This window comes from Diabrotica virgifera, chromosome 6, assembly GCF_917563875.1.
Source record: "Diabrotica virgifera virgifera chromosome 6, PGI_DIABVI_V3a".
Taxonomy (NCBI): domain Eukaryota; kingdom Metazoa; phylum Arthropoda; class Insecta; order Coleoptera; family Chrysomelidae; genus Diabrotica; species Diabrotica virgifera.
This window is the reverse complement of record NC_065448.1, coordinates 105,790,512-105,814,606: the sequence shown is the minus strand read 5'-3', so window position 1 is coordinate 105,814,606 and position 24,095 is coordinate 105,790,512. Positions and strand designations below refer to the sequence as shown.

The window sequence follows — 24,095 nt, the reverse complement described above, 5'->3', positions numbered from 1 at the left end:
GAGACTTGTTATTTTTCATTTTTTGGAGTACATATTGTATCTCATCTTGAGTAATTTCTGGAATATCCTCAGATCCCTGGTTTTGTACCTTGTGTCTATTTTCTGGATTTATGACATTGTTAACTTGGTTTGTGTATAATATAGTGTAGAACTCTTCGACTATTCCTAGTATTTTCTGTCTGTCTGTTGTTATCTCACCCTTTTTGTCCCTAAGCTGGAAAATTTCTTTTCTACTTGTCGCCATTTTTTTCGTCTCGTTACCTTAATGCTCCGGTTTTGCTCTATAGTCTGTACTATTTATACTATATAGTCTGTACTATTTTGCTCTATAGCAAGGGTACTAACGCCAAAAAAGCTGAAGAACCAGACAACATTACAAATGTAGCTCTGAAGAATCTGCCAGTAATAGCAAAAATACCTATACATTATAACAAATTTAATCAACAACATCTTAAGATTTAGACATTCTGCTGTCAGATAAAAAGAAGCTCACGTAATAATGATTAAAAAACCACGGAAACCCGGCACATCCTCACAGAATTATTGACCGATAAGCTTAATACCAGTAATAAGCAAAATTGCAAAGCGTGTCGTACTAGCTACGCTAAAAGAAGAACCAATCAAAAGCAATCGGGACAATACCTGAAGCAGAGTCGGGATTTAGATCCAAACACTCATGTGAACTATAGGTGCTACGAGTGTCAGAATATATCACGAAAGGGTTCAATGAAAAGAAATATACAGCAATCTTTGTAAATGTCACTAAACACGAAGGCTTGCTGTATAAAATGAACCAATATGGTAATAGTGAGGCGATGGCATGTGTTCTTTTTTCGTACCTAGTCGACAGGAGATTCAGAGTTCGAATAGCGCCAACCCTATCCGAAGATAGAACCTTGGAGGCTAGTGTGATACACCAGTGGTGGTGCTATCGTCATATCTATACACAATATATACAGCAGACACCCCAACCGAATCCAGCTTGTTGCTAAGTCTATACGCATATGATACAGCGGTAGCTGCTGGCAGTACCAAGCCAGATCTAGCAACAAGACACAAATAAGGGCCCTTTAACGAACTACAAGGATAATGTGTACAGTGGAAGAAGCTGTCAACCCTGACAAGACAGGCCGTCATGTACCAAAATAAAAGAGGCATATTAAATGGGGTACTATCCCTATTCGATAACCACATAGAATGGCCAAATCAAGCCAAATATCTATAGTTAGTGTAGGAAACAGAGGTTGAACCTCGCAAAATGGACACAAGTCCGGTTTTATTTTTTTTTCTGGTATATCAAGGGGTGCTTATTATGAGACTAAAATTTTCTTAAAAAATTTCGCCCCGGAACCCCCCTTTTCATCCCTTTAAAGGGGGTAATTTGTGATTTTTGCCAAACGTAGCCCCTATGTACGTTTTACAAAAAATTTATTTAATAGTAAAATGAAGAGGACTATATTTCCTACTATTCATTTTCCGACAGCATATGCCTATCACCCATCGTTTAGCGGGGGTGACGCCCCAAAGATGACAAATTTCTAAAAAAAGATGTTTTAAAAAAATATTTTTCCCTAACTGTAATGAAAATTAAGAAGAAACCCTGCGGAAATTAATCACAAATAAGTGGCTAATTTTTTGGTATAGGTTTCATTTAAGGGCAATTGCAAATTTTTTAATTACAGGGTGATATATTTTAAAAAAAACCCTTTTTTATACCATCTGAACCACCTTTGCTAGAGTAAAAAAACTTTCAGCGATTATCAATGTATTGGTGTTACAGTCAAACCCGCTTATTAGAATACCTCTTATAGGAATATCCCGCTTTAAGGGATAGAAAGTTGAGGCCCTGAAACGTTTCTACTATCCACAAATGATCGGTTATTAGAATATCCCGGCTATAGGAATACTTTTGCTTAGCACGAAGGCTATTCCAATAAGCGGGTTCGACTGTATTTACAAATTTGTATAATACACCACCATATTTTCCCCCGAACCACCCCAAAAAAGAGGAGAATTAATAAAGAAAATAATCAAAAATTGATCTTGGGCCACCACTGTGGCTTTAGGGTGCAAAGAAAATAAAATATGCATATTTTATTTTCCATAAGTACGTTATCAATAAAATGAATAGGTGACGAAAAAAAACAAAAACTGGAGTCCGCCAAAGCATTTCTGAGGTTTACGGCGCCACTGTGCCGTAACGGTTGCTTATACGAAAATGCATAGGGCCTTATTTTTAGAGAAAATAGTGGTCTTTAATTCTGTATAAGTTTTGTTTTAAACAAATGCATATGTATTGAGAAAATTATGGTAAAACATGCTCTCCAAGGAATAGGGGTAGTTTCTGCAGTATATTTTCAAGGATAGGGGTACTTTGCGCAGGCATGTTGCAATAATCATAAATATATATTTATGAAAAACCCTATTGATGATAGAGCATATGTCCATATAGGCCAAAAAGCAAAAAGAAAAATTTTTTTCAACCCCCCTTTATTTATTTGGTTTTTGGCTACAGGGGTTGCACCAAGAAATTGCTTTTGGTGTTTATGCATTGGTAATAAGAACGTGCACAAAAAATAGAACATGGTGTGTGAAGGATTCCAAGAAAATCACTTTCTTTATTAATTCTCCTTTTTTTGGGGTGGTTTCGGAAAAAAATGAGGGTGGATTATAGAAATTTGTAAATAGCACCAGTACATGGATAATCGTTGAAAGTTTTTTTACTCTAGCATAGGCGGTTCAGATGGTATAAAAAGGGGTTTTTTAAAATGTAACACCCTGTAAATAAATTGCCCTTAAGTGCAACCTATACCAAAAAATTAGCCACTTATTTGTGATTAATTGCCGCAGGGTTTATTCTTAATTTTCAGTACAGTTAGGGAAAGACAATGTTTTTAAAAACATCTTTTTTAAAAATCTATCAACTTTCTAGCGCCACCCACGCTAAACGGTGTGTGATAGACATATGCTGTCGGGAAATAGATAGTAGGAAATATAGTCCTCTTAATTTTACTATGAAGTAAATTTTTTGTAAAACGCACATGAAGGGCTACGTTTCTCAAAAAACACAAATTAACCCCTTTAAAGGGATAAAAAGGGGATTCCGGGCGAATTTTTTTAAGAAAATGTTAGTCTCATAATAAGCCCCCCTTTATACCTCATAATTAGCACCCACACTCCACACTAAGTGTAGGAAACAAAGGTTGAACCTCGCAAAATGGACACAAGTCCGGTTATATTTTTTTCTGGTACAGATATTGAAAGGTGCTTATTATGAGACCAACTTCTTCTTAAAAAATTTCGTCCTGGAACCACCCATTTCATCCCTTTAAAGGGGGTTTTTAAAAAAGATGTTTAAAAAAAATTATTTTTCCCTGGCCAAAATGGGAATCAAGAAGAACCCCTACGGCAATTAATCACAAATAATTGGCTGATTTTTTGATATAGGTTTCACTTAAGGGCAATTGCCCATTTTTTTAATTACAGGGTGTTACATTTTAAAAAACTCCTTTTTTAAACCATCTAAACCGCTTATGCTAGAGTAAAAAAACTTTCAGCGATTACCCATGTACAGGTATTATTTACAAATTTGTATAATGCATCCCCATATTTTCCCCGGAACCACCCCAAAAAAAAGGAGAATTAATAAAGGAAATAATCAAAAATTGACTTTTGGGCCACCACTACTGTGGCTTTAGGGTGCAAGGAAAGTAAAATATGCATAGGTCATAATGTATAGCAGACAGTGTGTTCTTTTATTTTCCATAAGTACGTAGTACGTTATCAATAAAATAAATAGGCGACGAAAAAACAAACAAAATCTGGAGCCTGCCAGAGCATTTCTGAGATTTACGGCGCCACTGTGCCGTAACGATCGCTTATACGAAAAAAATGCATAGGACCTTATAGGTAGAGAAAATAGGGGTCTTTAATTCTGTATAAGTTTTGTTTCAAAAAATGCATAGGTAATGAGAAAATCGTAAAAACATGCTCGCCAAAGGATAGGGGTAGTTTCCGCAGGGATGTTGCAATAACTATATATATATTTCTGAAAAACTCTATTGATGGAGCATGTGCCCATATGGGTCAAAAAGCAAAAAAAAACTTTTCAAACCCCCATATTATTTTATTTTTTTTTTTGCTACAGGAATGATGGCACTAAGAAATCGCTTTTGGTGTCCATGCATGGATAATGAAAACGTGCACAAAATGATATATGAAGCTTTTCATTAAAGAGCATGGTGTGTAAAGTATTGCAAGAAAATCAGTTTCTTTATGAATTCTCCTTTTTTTGGGTAGTTCCGGAGAAAAAATGGGGGTGCATTATACAAATTTGTAAATAACACCAGTACCTGGGTAATCGCTGAAAGTTTATTTACTCTAGCATAGGCGGTTCAGATGGTATAAAAAGGGGTTTTTTAAAATGTAACAACATGTAATTAAAAAATGAGCAATTGCCCTTAAATGTAACCTATACCAAAAAATCAGAGCCACTTATTTGTGATTAATTGTCGCAGGGTTTCTTCTTGATTTTCATTACAGTTAGGGAGAAATATTTTTTTAAACATTTTTTTAACTTGTCAACTTTGGAGCGCCACCCCCGCTAAACGGTGGTGATAGACATATCCTGTCGGGAAATAAACAGTAGGAAATATAGTCCAAAATGTACAGGAAGGGCTACGTTTCGCAAAAACCATAAATTACCGCATTTATTGGGATGAAAAGGGGGTTCCGGGGCGAATTAAAAGAAAATAGTCTCATAATAAGCACTCCTTATTATACCAGAAAAAAACTTACTTACTAGCCAACGTCCACCCTTGGCTCGTTAATCATTTGGATGCGCGCTGACCAGTATAGACAAGCCGTTTCTCGTAAAATGCGTTTCGGCGTCCGCGAAAATGACAACTGTCCACTATGCAGTAACATTCCAAATTATTTTAATCCAAAACAAGGTTTAATACACTTTTTAACAGGACATGGACCGTACCCAACATATTTGGAAATATTTAACTTAAAAGATGATGCATATTGTGAATGTGGAGAACTAGGTACACCAGAACATATAGTGTTACATTGTGAAAATACTATAGAAAATGAAGAACATAGAGAAATGAGAAGAAGATTAGAAAGAATTGAAATAAGAGATATATTACAAAATGAAGAATATTTTGAAATATTAAACAATCTCACACAAATAATATCTAAAAAACAACAAGAAATCTATAATAATAGAAGAAGACAACCAATAATCCAACCCTGATGAAGTTGAGTAAGATAAAGTTAAAATAAATAAAATAAAATATAAATTCAAAAATAGATATTTACAATTATAATAATAATAATTCAATATACAATAAATAAATAAAAATAATAATTCAATACATAATTCATGAAATTAAAAAAAAACTACCAACTCTCTTCTGAAAATAGAGGGACTGTCTTTATAACTTAGAAGGGAGTTGATAGTACCAAAAATATTTTAAATTGTTTATTTAAATTTGTTTGTTAAACGTAATTAATAGATTATGGCAAATTGTTAATTGTAAAAATAGATTTAATAGTTGAGTAAAAAATGTAAAAATAAAAAAAAAATATCTGTAATCCCATCAGGAAAAAACGACCTGGATTAGTCACTAGAGGCCAGGTCATATGTATAAATAATAAATAAATAAATAAAAATAAATAAATAAATAAATGTTTACTATGCAGTCAGTCCCAGATGGATGTTGCTCACCTCCCAGTGTGCCCAGCCTTGAAAACAGACCCACCCGAGGAGGATAAAGATACCAAAAAAAAAATAAAACCGGACTTGTGTCCATTTTGCGAGGTTCAACCGCTGTTTCCTACACTACTAGAGAAAACCAAACACAAGATATAGGAAACCAAAAGAAAAAAGGCTCCCAAGAAGACTATTAAAGACATGACAAGACAGCTGATCTTTGGAATCACAAATAAGACAACATATTACCCAGTAAAGTGTATGTCGATTCTCCACTGAAACAAGAAATAATAAAGTCACACAAAGTAAAACAGAAGGAGTAAAACTACTTCATCTATTTTTGCAATAGTGCGGCAGATTCGTGCAAATATTATAAGAATTGTGCATTTAATGATAGAAGCATATAATTTGGACTACATACAGTCTGTTCCAACGAAAATTTGACCCCTCACCCCTTCAGAGCTTCTTCAAAATTAAAAAAAAACATGTCGATTTATATTAGGAAGGTAACGAATTTTCACTAGTAATACCACTAGAGGTCAAATTATTTCCGGAAATTTTTTTGAGATCATGAATATTTTGAAAATTTCCCGAGTCGCAGACGAGGGAAATTTTCTAAAAATATTCATGATCAAGAAAAAATTTCCGGATATTAATTTGACTTCGCGTGGTATTCGGTAAGAAAATTCCACACCAAATTTGCATTTGAAAATCCAAAGCTGCATGAACAGATTAATAGCGCGCCATAGCTTTGTCAGCAATTATTTAGGCTTTCAAATTCGTAATTTCTACTCATTGTAGTTGCATGGGAATACCATTTCAAGATAGAAAATAGTATATTCTTCAATTTTACATAAGTTTTGAGTAACTACAAAAGTGATAGAAAATTATTTTTTGGCGTTTTATTTTAAATTATGTAAACAAATAAAAACCAGTCTGTCAAAAATGTTCTGTTATTGTAAACGTCAAAAAATGTCCACTATAATTCGCTGTTGGGTACCCCACGAGCAAAAAATTTCCGATTAAATACCTCCGTTGCCATGGTGATCTGTCAAAATAACGTATTTTGATTGGTTCAAAATTACAGGTGTGGAATTTTCATGCAAAATTCACGCCCTCTGATATTTTTGTAAACATCTGAGGGTATGAATTTTTGTAAACGGGAATAAGGGTAATGTGATAGCTCATTTGAAAGTGTATTTAATTCTCTATTCAATAATATAAACATTAACATAATTATTTATACAGTAGAAAAAATGAAAGAATACCCATGAACGAGCATATAAAACACGCTGTATTTTCCTGTCACCGTGTCACACAAAAAATTGGCCAGCGCAAGTACATGTAATAATTATTGTTACATGTACTTGCACTGAACAATTTTCTTTGTGACACGGTGACAGGAAAATACAGAGTGTTTTATATGTTCGTTCATGGGTATTCTTTCATTTTTCCGACTGTACAAAGTGTTTAATTTATTGAATTCAAAATACGTTTTCTGTTGTCAGAAAACAGGAAAAAATGTTTATTTGACAAATAAATATTGTTTTTCGCTTAAATTCAATGTTAAAGCTGCCACCCGCCTGCCTCTTGGCAATTTGAACATTACGTTTAAGCGAAAATCAATGTTTATTTTTCAAATAATTTTTTTTCTGTTTTCTGACAGCAGTAAAATGTATTTAGAATTAAATAGATTACATATATACATTCATCTTTATGAGTCAATTAATTTAATTAAAAATTAAAATTTTTGGACACCCTGTAAAAATAATTAGAGAATTAATATCCCTCTATAGAAAATAGAGAATTAAATATCCTTTCAAATGAGCTATCACATGACCCCTATTCTCATGAGTCATCACGCTCAGATGGATGACGTCACTAGTATGATATATACATATAAGAAAAAATCGTAATTTAAAAATTAAAATCGACCTGTTTTTGGATTTTTCCAAAGTCATCGGTTTACGAAATAATGAATTTATGTGTTACTTTATAGACGCACTGTATAAAGGTCCAAGTTTAGATATGAGGCCATCTCAGATTTTGCTTTTTACAAAAATGGCGGGCATTCAAAATGGCGGCTATACATATGTGTCTAATAGCACGATAACTTTGGAACGAAAACTCCGATTTCATCCAAATTTAGTATACAGGTTCCTGTTTGGATTTATAAGATTGATGTCATAACACGGAAGAATCGGTTTACCAGAAGTTGTGTTTTTCCTGGTTTTTAGGTAAAAATATGTTTCTTTTTATTTGTTCACCCTTTATATATTGACAAAAAAAATAATACCGCCATTAAAAAGAGCGTAAAAATATTCTTTGGGAAATATTTTAAATTTTAATTACGTTAATTACCATTCAATGGTATTAAATTTTAATAAACGCAAAACCTATTTCTACGTGTATTTCTTCAGTACTTCTGGACATAATTTAACATGGCTTCTTATGTACAAAACTTAGCATGGCTTCTTATGAGCATATTTTTCTGTAAAACTACACATTTTAAAACAAGTCTAAAAAGATCAACGTCACCATGAAGCTGAAACGCATACGCAGATGGCTTTTGCGAAAGGAATCAAGTCACTAACTAGTGTAATGCAAGATCGGGGAAACTCATTCAGTGCAAATAACTGTGATCTACTATCTACTGATACTTGACAGCAGAAATATTGTACACACGGGAGTTGCAGACATATTGTTAAATATTAAAATGATTGGAATTGAACAGTATCAATTATAATGTAATCGAGAGTCTTATCAATAAAACCAAACCAATATTAGATCTGATAAAACGTAACAATCTGAATCTCTTTAGCCGCCAGCCACCTTGTGAGAAATCAAATAAGCAGTAAAAAGTTGATATAAATGAAGAATGACTTCCCTTTGTTTTCGAGATCGTATAGTGCATCACAAATACGTGATGGAGACTTGGACGAATTATTTAAAAACGAGAACTAAGCTTATCCTCCAGCACTCTCTAAGTTGGGTAATTTAAGAACTGCAACAAAATCTGACTTGTTGGCTTGTTTTGAAGAATTTCGCCTACCAAAAATAGCAAACCAGCTGTTGAAATTACAATCATTGACGGTGCTGCAATTGTCAACATGCTGCGACCAGGGTTAACGAAACCTTTGAGGATAATGCTAATAGTATATTCTTCCCTTATATCAAATCTCTGCTTCAAAATATAAGAAGAATAGATGTATAGGATGTATACATGCCTGAGAGCTTGAGGAGGAAAATGCGAAGCAAATGAGGAAAAGATGTTCGGAAGGGTGTTGAACCTAAAAATCCGCTCCCCAAAAAGATCTGGAGGAGTTTCTCCGAGTTGACGAGAATAAGATTGTATTTTTCACCTTTTTAGATAAATATATATCACATATTTCCAAAGACAACCAGGTAATTACTACAATCGTAATACGTTCTAACCGTAAATCGTCAAGATGTCTTGAGAAGAGCTCCTTGCACCTACGAAAAATCCGACCCTACAATCATACTGCATTTAAGTAATGCTGTGCCGCAAGGATATACTAATGCTGAAATACGCTGAGCTACCGGATCTTCGCAGCGCATGACATAGGGTCTTTAGGTCGTGGTCACTGTACTACTTTGTCATTATTTCACGCTATAACTGGGTATCGTACACAGTATCATTCTTTGGAGAAAGAGGGAAAAATATCTGCTGTAACCATTGGAGAGGTTTGTAGTATTGTTATATGACCGTACTAGCAGTCACGAGTCGGTTAATAATACGCGAAAAAAACCTGTGTAGTCAGAACTGTGGAGTTATCGACAGTCTTCCTCCGACACAAAATTATCTCGTTCAGCACACAAAGAGAGCGGCGTGACAGGCTAGTTTCTGCTGGGCCCAAATGATGGTCACAGCCCCAGTGATCTTATCACCAGTGGATTGGGGCTGAAATAAAAAAGTTGAAGGTGGATGAGAAATATGTTGGACATTACCAGAGGCTTCCCAAGTATGCAGAGAATTAATTGGGTGTGGCTGCAAGAAAGGCTGCACACGACAGTGTCGTCGGTGTAGGACGTAGAAGGACTGCCTACAGTGTATCGCCCTTTGTGCTTGTGGTAATATTTGTTTTCAATAATACATTACTTTGAATAATATAAGTAGGCCCATACATTGTAGTTTTCAGCCCACTTTATTATAAGTAGAGTATTATAAATACATGTATTATGATCAAATTATTTCTTTTAATAACCCAGTCGCAGTTTAATAACCCAGTTTTCACTATACCTACTATTATTTTTGAAGATTTAATTATGCAAGACCTTGACACTAAAACATGAATCTCCTACTTTAAGCATTTTGCGTCTGTGGAAGTAGCCCCAACTTAAACTTACTTTAAAATGTGTAGTTATACAGAAAAATGTGCTCATAAGAAGCCGTGTTAAGTTTCGCCATAAGAAATAGGTAGGTACATGTAAAGATACGTCATGCATTTATTAAATGGTAATTAACATTACTAAAAAATTCAAAATATTTCCAACAGAAAATTTTTACGCTTTTTTCAGTGGCGGTATTACCTTTTTGAAAAAATATTATATACATAAAAGGTGGAATAAAAACACTAGGTAAAACGAAAAATACACGACCAAAAAGGATCTGGAGTAAGAAGAATCCCATGATTTCATAACTCAGAATCTGGTTCAAGTAAAAAATGCCGTGATTACATCATAGGCGTAACCAGGGGGGTTTATAACCCCCCCATTTTGATGTACTTTGAGCTCTATACGCTTAACACCATTACTATTTCAGACCCCCCAGAGAGCATCAAGTAATTGTAACCCCCCCCCTAGGATCATCCCGATTACACCTCTGGACTACATTAATTCTTCAGACATCTAATTTTTCAGTCGCTATATATCTACTGATATATGTTTCCCGATATAGAAAATATAAATAAATATTTGTTTGGGGAAACTTTTTCCTAATCTAAAATATTTAAGTAATTTCCTGTTCAAATATTTAAGTACCTAATTTGATTTCAGTATCTTTAGCTAGTAATCTAGATCGGGGAAAGCACTTATTAAAACACAAGTTTCATCAATAAATAAATATTTATTTATGAGTCAAATTTTAACAAGAAAATGTATAATAGATACGTATATAATCATGTAAAATTGTAAGACACTTTTAACGAATAATATATTAATTTTAACAAGTATATATTCCAAAAATATTGACAAAAAGCTATAGGAATGCTTAATAAACGTTGTAGAAAAGTATAACAAAAAATTATGTTTAAGAATAAAGAGTGCTTTCCAACCACTCATCTATCGAAAATGTGGCATTGTTGCTTCCACTCTGTTGCTTCTTCTTAAAATGATCTAAAACAGAAACAAAATTATTAGATTTAAATAGGACTTTTTCATTCGCAAACAAAAATAGCAAGTCTGATTTCGACCGACCGTCATATCAGTAACGGTTCCATGTCGATATAGCCGAGAAAGATCTAGTCGAAACACGTATGTACTGGAAGCATCGAGAAGATGCGTGCGGAATTGCACGAATATCAGTAGACTAGAGATATCGAGTCTAGATTTTTCCCGAATTTCTGTAGATATTTATAATATGTATACATAACACGGGTTTTAGTAAGTTAGTTGTTAAGATAAATTCAAACTGTAAAATTGTAAATAAAAAGTCAAACAAATCCGAATCGTGAGTTATATTTAATGAAATGCTACAGTATTAAATCCCAGGGTAGTCCTGTCGCCAGTGGGGGTACAACGGCCTCCTTAATTCAGATGGACTTACCCAAGTTCTTTTTATGTATTTTGACCCGTAGAACACGAATTTTTTGGGTAACAGTTGACCCGGATGTCGATAAGATTGTTATAAACAAAGAACTTAAGGAATCACATAACAGCGATTTTTCGCGGTTGAACTTTCAAAAAATCGAAAAATTGCAATTTTTTAACCCGAATAACTTTTGATTGAAAAATAAAATAGCAATTCTGCTTACCGCATTTGAAAGTTCAAGTCAAATTCTATTGGTTTTGATTATTTTCATTGCCAAAAATTAATTTTTTTATTGTTAAACAAAGCTATAAACACATAGTGCTTGAATGATGTTTTCAATGCATTTCTCATTTATTTGAAATCGAACGAGTAGGCGCGCATACAGATAATTTCTACGTACATTACGTACATTAAAACGCATGCATTGGGCACGGGAAACACTATGTGTTTATAGCTTTGTTTAACAATAAAAAAATTTATTATTAGCAATGCAATTAATCAAAACCGATAGAATTTGACTTGAACTTTCAAATATAAGCAGAATTTTATTACTTAGCTATTTTCCTATTTTATTTTTTAATCAAAAGTTATTCGCGTTCAAAAATTGCACTTTTTCGATTTTTTTAAAGTTCAACCACGTTTATCTCGAAAATTATGCATCCTACGTTGTAAGAACATTTTTTGCTGAAAATCACCCAAAAAATACAAAAATATTTTTTGTTTTGCGATAAATCGCTGTTTTGTAATTCCTCAAGTTCTTTGTTTATAACAATCTTCTCGACATCCGGATCAACTGTTACCCAAAAAATTCGTGTTCTACGGGTCAAAATACATAAAAAAAACTTGGGTAAGTCCATCTGAATTAAGGAGGCCGTTGTACCCCCGCTGGCGACAGGACTAAGGGTGGAAAAGATGATTTTTCATAACAAATTGCAAGAAAACATATACAGTCGACTCGCGTTAATTCAAACCTGCGATAATTCGAACCTCTCTATAATTCAAAGTTATCACGAGTTCCCTACAAAATCCTTTAATATTTCGAACTAAATCAATACATTTTTATGCACTTGGTAATTCGAACGAAAAAAATAATTGCTATATAACAAAACGACGTGTTAATTCGAACTCATCGGAGTCCAACACTCGACAATTCAAAGTTGCAGAGAGAAAGAGGCGGAAAGATTGTAGGTGAAGTATAGTTTTCAAACTTGTATCAACGCGCCTTTGTTTTTGTTATGATTAATTCTTTGACTATTTGACACACACTTCTCACGAATGTAGTACACAAAAACAAGAATGAAAATGGCCTAAGACGATGTAACTTATGATAATAAGAACCAACATACTAATAAGCTCAACAAAATTTAAACACCTTAAAATACATAAAGTAATAATGTGGAGGTCACTAGATCAGAAAACGTACAGCTACAAATTGATCACCTACTGATTAATAAAGCGAAACAATCATGAATGAAGCATTTGATAATCTGTAGAGGTGCGTGGGCAGATTCAGACTACTTATTATGGTCACAGCCGTTATAAGACAAATAGGAAAAATAGAAACGAAACAGAAAAAATGCAGAAACGAAAACAGAAAATATCACTAATTTCAGAATGCATATTATAGAAAGACATATGACGCAGAAATACCAGTAGATACAAACAAGTGCGAATATACAAATAATAAATTCTCTCGTCTTTTCTGACGTAGAAGATAAATTCTTCATTTCATTTTTCTGCTGTCTTATGAATTTCCATTTTTTTGTTGGTCATAAGTAAAACTTAATATTCCTGTTTATTGTTTTAGATTCTAACAGGTCGTGCGCTGATTTTGAATGTTTTGTTTTATGGTAGGAAGCAAAGTATGCTAAATGTGCAGTTACTCGAGCGCTTTGGAGACCTATTGGGTTGTGAAGAGTAGGTCCTACCAAATAAAGTTAAGTAAAGTTTTCCATTTTAGTGGGGACTTGTCCATTTTTAATTTAATTTTCCATTTCCAACAATCGTTTTTTAGATTATAGCGCCATCTATCCATAATTCGAAAATATGTCTCGAATAAAATTTACTTATTTTTACGTAAGGAATCCAAATCTGCAATAAAAAATGTGAGCTCCCATTTAAGATTTTAAAGTAACCCCCCACCCCACCTCAGTGGGGGGTCGTGTTTAGTGCCATTCGATAGATTTTTCAAAAATATTGAATAAGTGTATTTTTCAATTTTTCGATCTGATGTTCTGATGTTCATTTCGCGAAATATCGCGGAATTCGTATTTAAAATATTAAATTTACCCTCCACCCCTCTCCGTGGGAAGTCGTGTTTGGTATCATTCGAGAGATTTTTGAAAAATATTGAGTACCTACATATTTTTTAGTTTTTCGATATGTCATTCATTTCGCGAAATATTCGCTTTTTTCTTGTGAAACGTTGGGACTCACCCATTTTCTTACGCCCGGCTCAAATCGTCAGCTTTTTGAAATATACACTGTTTTGCATTCAGTGCCGGATTTAAGGGGTGGTATGCTGGGCAGCTGCCCGGGGCCCCCACATTCCGGGGGCCCCCACAAAGCCCGAAACTTAAAAAAGCTGCACATTATTCACATAGAATAATTTTTGGCAATCAATTAACTCTGATATTTCGTTACATTTAAAGTTTTTCTCCCGTTGAAAATGTATTTTTGCGAAATCACGATCATAAAGTAGAAGATACATATGTAATTCTCTAATTCTTCTCTTTCAAGAAGATGATATCGATTTGAAAAACTGCATGGGACAGTCCTACGACAACGCGTCAGTTATGAGTGGAAAATATTATGGTGTTCAGGCTGAAATTAGATAATATCTTGGCGTTGTGGATTCCGTGTGCCGCCCACTCTCTAAATTTAGTTGCAAAAGCTGCAACAGTGTTGTACTAGCATTAAAGCACTATATGAACTATAATATATATTGTTCACTTCCTCTACATATAGATACCTACAACTTTTTAATCGAATAATTAAAAGCTGCGTCTTTAAGCGAGAACAACGCCGACCGTGGCAGAAATATTATTGTTCCTAAAGGAGTAAATACTACTAGATGGTCATCTAGAAGTGATGCCGCAGAAGCACGAGTTATACGTTATAATCAGATTAAAGGAGCATAATCCAAAATTTCAGAAGACGATGAGGAACAATTTAAAACTCATAACAATGCGAATGGTTTGTATAATCGAATGTGTTTACAGGAAACCGGAATATTTGCAATATTTTGGAATGAAATCTTAGAGAGGACAAACAGCAAAATACGTATTCTCCAATATCCAAATATTGACCTTAATTCAGAAGTGGCGGCACTTAGATCACTTAACGAATTTATGTTCTTTTAAGGAATATTCGACTGACTCCACTGGATTATGGAACATCGCTAGAGACTGAAATGACAAAATCAGAGAAATTTAGGACTCAAAATTTTATCGCTATTATATATCGCACTTCATTACGTCTTTAAGTCAGAGGCTTTCTGCATATGAATCCATTCATTCCAATTTTGGATTTTTACATCATTTCGAAAATTTAACTCCAAATGAAATTGAAGCTCACTCACTGAAGCTTACCGACTCGTACAACAATGATTTAGTTGAACTAGTCCAGAAAGCCACTACGCATCCGCTAGGAAAAATATTTTAATTCGAATTTTTTGCACAATCTTACTCAAAAAGGACTCCTTTTAACAAATTTGCATGTTGCCAGGACCAAAAGGTGGTCAAAAATTTTTTAAACGTTTTTTTTTTTTGTTTTTTTCCTAACATTATTTTTTTTGCATGGAAAAAAGTTTTTTTAGGTTTAGAATTAGAAAACAGAAAAGGTCTTTAGTGACTTTTTTCTAAAAATGATAGTTTTTGACATATAAGCGATTAAAAATTGAAAAATCGCGAAATAGGCCATTTTTAACCCTCAAAAACTATGTGAAAAACTGAAAATTTGAATGTTGCCAAGGTAGGTAGATATTCTTTAAACATCGATTGATGAAATCCCGAAGAATTTTTTGCAATACTATATTCAAAACTACTTTGTTTTTTAATTGCTAATCAAGCGTGCGCGACACTATTTTCCACCGACAGTATGGTGCAAATGAAAGGAATAAATTCGTTAATTCGTAAACCGGCTACTTAAGGGAAAAATCCCGAAACAGGTCGATTTTTATTTTTAAGTTATGATATTGTGGCATATATGATATACTAGTGACGTCATCCGTCTGGGCGTGATGACGTAATCGATGATTTTTTAAATAAGAATAGGGGTCGTGTGGTAGCTCATTTGAAAGGTTCTTCAATTTTCTATTCAGTAATATAAACACTTACATAATTATTTATACAAGGTGTCCTTCTACTTCTTTTTTTGTCAAATAATTTAATTTAATAAAATTTTTTTGGACACCCTGTATAAATAATTATGTAAATGTTTATATTACTGAATAGAGAATTAAAGAACCTTTCAAATGAGCTAACACACGACCTGTATTCTCATTTAAAAAAATCATAGATTACGTCATCACGTCCAGATGGATGACGTCACTAGTATACCATATATGACACAATATCATAACTTAAAAATAAAAATCGACCTGTTTCGGGATTTTTCCTTAAAGTCGCCGGTTTGCGAAATAACGCATTTATTCCTTTCATTTGCACCATACTGTGGGTGGAAAATAGTGTCGCGCACGCTTGATTAGCAATTAAAAAACAAAGTAGTTTTGAATATTGTATTGCAAAAAATTCTTCGGGATTTCATCAATCGATGTTTAAAGAATATCTATCTATCTTGGCAACATTCAAATTTTCAGTTTTTCACATAGTTTTTGAGGGTTAAAAATGGCCGATTTCGCAATTTTTCAATTTTTAATCGCTTATATGTCAAAAACTACCATTTTTATAAAAAAGTCACTAAAGACCTTTTCTGTTTAGAATGATCCAAAAAATCTCAAAAAACTTTTTTCCATGCAAAAAAAATAATTTTAGGAAAAAAACAAAAAAAAACGTTTAAAAAATTTTTGACCACCTTTTGGTCCTAGCAACATGCAAATTTGTTAAAAGGAGTCCTTTTTGAGTAAGATTGTGCAAAAAATCCGAATTAGAATATTTTTCCTAGCGGATGCGCGGTGGCTTTCTGGACTAAACACCTATTGGTGTCGAACTGGTATAATTTGTAAAATTTTTCAATTCATTTAAAGAGGAGGATGGCTCATCAGTAATAGGTAAATAAAGAGCTTCAAATGTAGCGACTGATAAAAGAAAAGAATGTGAATGATTCGTTTCCAAACGTTGAGGTGACACTTCGTTTATATTTAGTTCTGATGCTAACTAACTGAAGTGCAGAGAGATCATTCTCAAAACTTAAGGTAATTAAAAATCGACTTCGGTCTATGGTGAGCCAAGAGCGTTTGAATCATCTCTCTATAATAATGAGCATTGAACACGATGTTTTAAGTTATCTAGACATGTCCGACATAATCAATGACTTTTCAATTAAAAAATCCCGAGTAAAAAAAAGTACCGTGACTTTAACCACGCATCTTAACTATGTTTATTTTTAATATTTTACTGTAACAAGATAAAGCCCTTGTATTTTTTATTACATATTTAAAAATATATTGATAAAAGTAGATCAACATTTTTTTAATATTGTTTTGAAGCTATTTGTTTGTGACATTTATGTAATTTACTATTCTAACTGGGAAACAAGCCACAATTTAACTTGAAAAATGAATTTACTAACGTTTCGGCTTCCACTTAGGACGTCATTATCAAGATACAAAATATTAAATTTATATAAATAAGTACATTAATATTTTGTATTTTGATAACGACGTCCGAAGTGGAAGTCGAAATGTCAATAAAATCATTTTATCGTGGCTGAATGGATCAAGCAATCCAAAGCCAATAAGAAAAGAAAAAAAATAATTTTTCAAGTTAAATTGTGGCTTATTTCCCAGTTAGAATAGTATGTTTTTTTAATTTCTAAAAGGGAAAACAATGTAGTTCACTATGTAGATTGCAGGTACCATAGGTATAACAACAATTTTTTTAATGGCAGGATGTAGGGCCCCACACCAATTCTGCCCAAGGTCCCCCACTGCCTTAAATCCGGCTCTGTTTGCATGTACTTAAATTACCTTATCTTAATCTGACGATTTCGAGTTTTTCTAAGGATAGATTTTTTTTTCGCTCCCTCCTTAACGAACTCTCCTGCATTAAGAGCTAATATATGGTAGAGGTAAATTTTCGGGTACAAGGTTTCTCCCCATGTAATAATCTGACGCGCTCGAGTAACTGCAAAAATCCCCGCTTGGGCTCCCCTACCATTACAATTATCCATCTTAATTCCATATCGTTTTGATAGTCGATGGTGTTTAGTTTAACTTTATCTTCTAGTATTTTTGTTTTAATAATCTTATTAATTTATCTGGTAAATTGTCTATTTTAGTTTAGTTTCCGTGCTTATTGTTCTGCACCTTTCAATAATACCATTACCAAAGCAAAACTGAGAACGATATTGTAAAGAAATAAATTGGTAGGTATATGGAACTGAGACGATAAAGCGAAGAGAACCAGAAGCACACAGACCAGTCGTAATAAATAGTTCTAGAATGATAGCAAAAGAAAACTCTTTGTGAAGCATAATGCAAAATGTTTATTGGTCAGATACATGCCAATAGGGTTAAACTACTCCAGACAAGAGGCATGAATCAGCTCACCATCATAACACATTCCTTACTGGATATGCATCAGTCAAGGAACACCTGCAAACAATGAGGCTGTTTCGTATGGGCTGTGTGGCACAGAACCTGAAACAGTCACCAATATTTTGCACGACTGCGACGCTGAAGATCGTAGGCGTGAGCATTTTTTGGGGACCACCAAATGATTCCACATGCATATGGATATATTCTCTAGATCTGAAGAGACTGGTCAGAGCTCCAGAATTATGAAATAAGTATCATGCATAAATGATAGATTTACAATACGCCAACTGTCTCTGATCTGTTTAACAGACGGATGCTAGGAAAAAATGCAAGGATGCAGAAAGATGCACAATACGAAAACATAGCCGAATAGATGATACACATAGTTAGAAAGCGAAGTCGTTCTTACCAGTGTGATGTTATAAAAAAAAGGGAATATTGATATACACGGTCGTACTCAGAGCTAGATGCAATAGATATCGAACATTCCGACATTCTCAAAAGGTAGATGGAAGACTGGCTATTTATGTTACAGAAAAGCATAAGCCGAAAAATTGAACGATCCAAATCTATTAAATAAAGAAAGATCAGGATAAAATTAAGATTCTATGTAGTTATACTTGCAACTTGATGTTAAAAGCAATTGTTCCATTTTCATTTCCTTCTGTCTTCTGTTTATATATACCGTTCCTGATAAATATTTTTAAAAGCCAAAGATTTTACATTTTTTTCCCTACCTCTTTACCATATTTCACATTTTTGCAAAATATATTGACAACTATTATCTATTCGAATTGCGAATTGTTCAAAAAAATGAAATTTCAAAATAACTTACCCATCATTGACTTTAATTTAATGGCACACATCATAAAATCTTCAAACTCCATCTCTCCATTTTTGTTACCATATCTGTGCATTAGAATATTCAAAACCTTATTGTTTAGTCTGAATCCTGCGGAGTTTAGAGCGTCTCTCAATTCAAAGCCACTAAATGTTCCAGACTTGTCGGTGTCGTACATCAGCCAGACGTTCTACAAAAACAAATATAGGTATACTGAATTGACTAGAGAACTAAAGTTTTTTTTTTGAAAAATGGTTTTGGCAAAGCCAATTAGCCAGACTTGTTTGTAATTGATTGCAGATTCATAGTCATAAATTTCTTATTTCATAACATAAGTACATACTACAATATTATTTTTAGTTACATAGGTACATTGTGTTGCTTTTTTTATTTTGTTTTTTTTTATTATTTTACTGTTTTTTTTTAATATATATTTTAATTTGTGCTAAACACTTTTTTACTTTCTTTTTTTTTATTTTTCTTTTCTTTTTTATTTTTGTTTCATTTTTTTTATTTTTTTTTGTTATTATTTTACTGTGTATTTTATATTTTTTTTCTTTTTTTTTTAATTTTTTTCAAATTCAGAACCGAAATTTTACCAATATTTAAGGATGTTAAGCTAAGGAGATACGTTTTTAAAAGTGCCGATCCAAATATAGCACTTTTATTTTACCGTACTATGATTCGTCCTATTTTCGATTACAGTTGTCATTTGTATGGAACTGTCGCAAACACACATTTATTGAATAAATTAGAAATACAAAAAAATAAATGCCTTCGAATTTGTCTTGGATATTTGAAGTCTACACCCGTTAATGTAATGGAAGTTGAGGCGATAGAACCACCCCTGGAATTTCGACGACAGTTTTTAAGTGATAAATTCATTACTAGAACCATAGGAAAAAATACAAACTATCTGCAGGATATACATAAGTTATCAGTTTTAGATCTAACTCATAAATATTGGACAAAGAAAAAATGTTCACTTCTTGTAGATAGTTACTTGAAAATATCTCAATACCGAAGTACTTTCTATACTCTTTTCTCAAAACAAATTAATAATTTTTATGGATATTAATTTAAATCCAGCCGTTTTTCAATCATTTATACTTCATAAATGGCCACATTATCAGTTTTACTATACAGATGGATCCAAAGTACAAAACAAAGTAGGATGTGCAACAATAAATATTCAAAGTGGATTTAAAAAATTATTCAAATTGCCTTGTGAATCATCGATATATACTGCTGAAATGATAGCGATACTTTTTGCTTTAAGACACATATATAGTAACGAACCCTATAGTTGCATAATATTTACAGACAGTAAGAGTGTCGTTGACAGACTAACTTACGTACATAAGTCCCAACAACTAAATCATATAGAACTGGAAATTATGACTCTTTATAATAAAATTGCAAATTTAGGAAAAAAAACATCACTATATCATGGATAAAGGGACACGCGGGCATTAGGGGTAACGAAATAGTAGACAGGCTAGCCAAATCCGCCCTAGAAATAGGCGAAGAACCTTCCCTGAACTTATTACCCATTTCGGATAATTGATATTATTAGTAAACGACATCAAAAAGAAAACTGGCAAAAGTATTATCGAAACACGAGAACTGGAAGTAATTACAAACAAATGCAGCCTGAAATTCCCATAAAAAGATGGTTTCATTCTGTGTCAAATCGCCATTTCATAAGAGTTATAAATAGATTGAGATGTAATCACGCTCTTACTCCCCTTCATATATTATGTTCAGTTTGGGTCTCACAGAGGCACCTAACTGTGAGTGTGGAAAAGAAGTTGATCTACTGCCAGCATATTCTCCTCGAATGTTCCCATCAATCAGTAAATATAAACAAATTTTATGATAATCTTAATATTTTAAAAATTCCACTTCCCGTTTACCTAAACAATTTGATTTTGTCTGAAAATATTAACACATTAAAAACAATTTACGAACATATCAAAAACTGTAAATATCAATTGTAGCAATATAATTAACCCTGTATTTAAGTAATTTTGTTAAAACAAAACAGGCATGTTTGTTAAAACAAAACAAACATGTTTGTTTTGTTGTTATTTTTTTAACCTGTAGATTTAAGTAATTATTGTATATTAAAATTGAAAAAAAAAGAACAATACAAAAGAAAAGAAAGAAAAGAAAAAAAAAAGAAAAAAAGAGTAAAGAAAAGAGAAAAAAAAAAAGAAAAAAAAGGAAAAAACTAAGAAGATGTAAACCTACGAGAATTTGAATCGGGTTTATGTAGCGTAGTAAAAAAAACAATTAAAAAAAAAGAAGAAAAAAAAAACAAATTAAAAATATAATAAAAAAATATATAAAAAATTAATATATACAAAAAAAATATATACAAAAAAATATTTACATCCAAAACAGTGTATTTATTTAGATAGTAGTATGTTAGTTTCTTATGTACATATATTTAGAGTTAGAAATACAGAAAAAATTCCTCTGATTGAAAAAAAAATGTTTGTTTTTAAAATAAAATGTCTGGCTAATTGGCTGAGCCAAGGCCATCAAATTGACACAAAAAAAGGTATACTGAATTGACTAGAGAACTAAAGTTCAGAACCGAAATTTTACCAATATTTAAGGATGTTAAGCTAGGGAGATACGTTTTTAAAAATATGTACATTGATGATTAAAAAAACGACACATACGTTATATTTAAAACAAATTGATGATAAAACGAGTTATTCACAACTAGGTCTAAGGAACAAACTTCCCTCGGTTCTTATTCTTCTTAGATCAGGTGAGACTCGTTAGTCTCTGGCTCTTGGTCGAAAGGCCTTTATACCATACATACCTTGTTTTTTCCTTAAACTCTAATAAGTTCTGAGGCCTCAACGAAGGCAAACAGTTTTCTTATTGGTAGTTTTAGGATTTCTTCTGGTTCAAACCTCAATTTATAACGGTACCAAAGTTATTTGAAATTCCGATCCAGTTTACATTTGTAACACTTTCGTTACCCTGTATATCATGATCGTTGGGACCGCGTTATTGCGTGGAATTGGATTTGTGAGTTGTTTTAGTTCTCACAGTGATCGAGTTGATAGGTTCTTATTTCCTCGCATGGTGTGTGTTTTTGTTGATCGTACGGTCCTCAGGATTTTTAGCGGTGAATTGGATCATCCGATATTGTTTTGTATACGTTATCTTTTGCCATCAAAGAATTTTAATGGTTTTTCCAGACTGAAGTCTGAAGTTTTGTTGATAGATAGTACCCATTAGACTCGGATTACTGTCGTACCGACTTTCAAGCTGTGGGAAGTGTTTATATTATCTCATAAGTGTTTGGCGATAACAGCTCAGAGAACACACGTGTTAAATTGCTAATTTGGCAGTTCTGTGGGAAACGCGAAGCTTTGGCTGATGTCGTTTTATAATTTGGATTCGTCAAGAAGAAGATTTATGAGTTCAGAGGGTGTGGCTAAAAGTATGTCAAGCAACTTCTTATTGGCAAAGATTAAATTTATTGAGAGTTTTGAATCAGTAATTGGTTATGGAGTTCTTGATGGGAGTGAAGACTTCTGGTTTTGAGAGAGCGTTGATTTTTAGAGAGGAGTTCTGTTGTAGAGGTCATCGAGCAGAGTTCAGGAGAGAGCTGTCTTGCCGGGCCTCGGGCCGCCAATATGCGGGTACCGGCAAAGTTAGTAGTGAAGTTCCAGTTAAGTTTTTTTGCAATTGTATTGCAGAAGTAATTGTGTTTAGTTAGTGTTTACCCCATCATGGCTTAAACAATCTACAGACCACCGCGTTTTCGCCGTTTTAAGCGAACGCGATATCTTTGTACTACTGTTGGTACCACCGTTATTTACAAGCAAGTAGAAGTTAAGAAGTTTTCTTTTTGTGTTTTCAACACCCTAGTTAAAACACGGAGTTGCTTTCATTTTAGTATTTTTGATCCAGTTTAATGAACTAGATAACAAGATTTTTTTTAAATATTTTGTTCGAGTACCTAAGTGCTAATTTATTTTGACAATGCGAATTTTTCTATAAATTTTTTTATGAACTATTGGTTTCATCAAATATGTACTGTTGCTGTATCTATTAATATTATAAAGGGACTTTAAAGTGAAGTGAAATCGCGCCTTGGACTTAACCACCAAGACCAACCAGGACAATGATTATACCACAAGGTATAATTTTTTTATGTAGAACTTTTCTTAAATTTATTTAATTGGTAATCTCGATCTCAATCTGTAACACCGTGAGATCACAGATTCATCATTTCGTTTTTGTTTTAATAAATAATGTTCAATTTGCTAAATACACTCTTATTATTTCTCTTTTCCTTCTCTCTTGAATCGTAACAACAATAAAGAATTTGCTGAGTATAGTATAGAGTGGACAAGGTAAGTCACACCATATTTGCTGTAAATTTAAAGTATATTATATATTTTTTATTTTGACTATGTTTCTTTGTTTTATTTTATCTATCTTTCCTTTATTTCTATTTTTTGTATAATTTTTGGTTCCCTTTAGGTAACCAGCGGCGCCCAATATTTTATTTTATTTTATTTTGACATCCTTATTTTGATTTTTCTAATTTTTTATTTTTCTAAGCTAATAAGAGTATACTATTAAAGATCCATCCCCACATCTCTTCCGATTCTGAGCGACCGTGGCCATGTCCTTCATTGTGTAACATTCCCTTATATATGACATATCAACATCTAGTCAAAATTCTATTCCCTTTTCATGTTACAAGTTGACCAGTGAATTCCTGCCTTACATTCCAAGAGATGGCAGTCTCTTCTTCCATTTCGTACTTTCTACGCCATGGTTCATTCATGCACCCTACCTAGTTTGTATAGGTGGTTTCTTAAACGGCAATGTCCAGTCACCATTTCAGTGACCATTGTGATCTCTCGTTTATTAAGGTTCATCAAACTGTTTGAGAAATTTTTATCAATATTCTTGATTATTTTTTAGTCTGCATTTGCCCTTGAGTGGCTCTCCATTTCTTTTAATGATTTCTTATCAGCCATTTCTGAACCTCGTTTTTCGTAACATC

At 33.0% G+C, this 24,095-nt stretch overlaps 1 protein-coding gene across 6 annotated transcripts in view; it reads right to left on the bottom strand.

Annotated features, from left to right (window-relative positions):
• Positions 1–10,785: 10,785 nt before the first annotated feature.
• The window catches only part of LOC114330442 (calpain-B), a 510,388-nt gene continuing 497,078 nt past the window's right edge, over positions 10,786–24,095 (bottom strand). For all 6 annotated transcript variants that reach the window (XM_050652714.1, XM_050652713.1, XM_050652715.1 and 3 more), the window contains 2 exons: positions 19,043–19,238; positions 10,786–11,074 (listed from right to left, as the gene is read on the bottom strand). In XM_050652714.1, the coding sequence (XP_050508671.1) occupies positions 10,989–11,074; positions 19,043–19,238 (282 nt within the window). In that variant the 3' untranslated portion in view covers positions 10,786–10,988. The remainder of the gene's footprint in view (positions 11,075–19,042; positions 19,239–24,095) is intronic.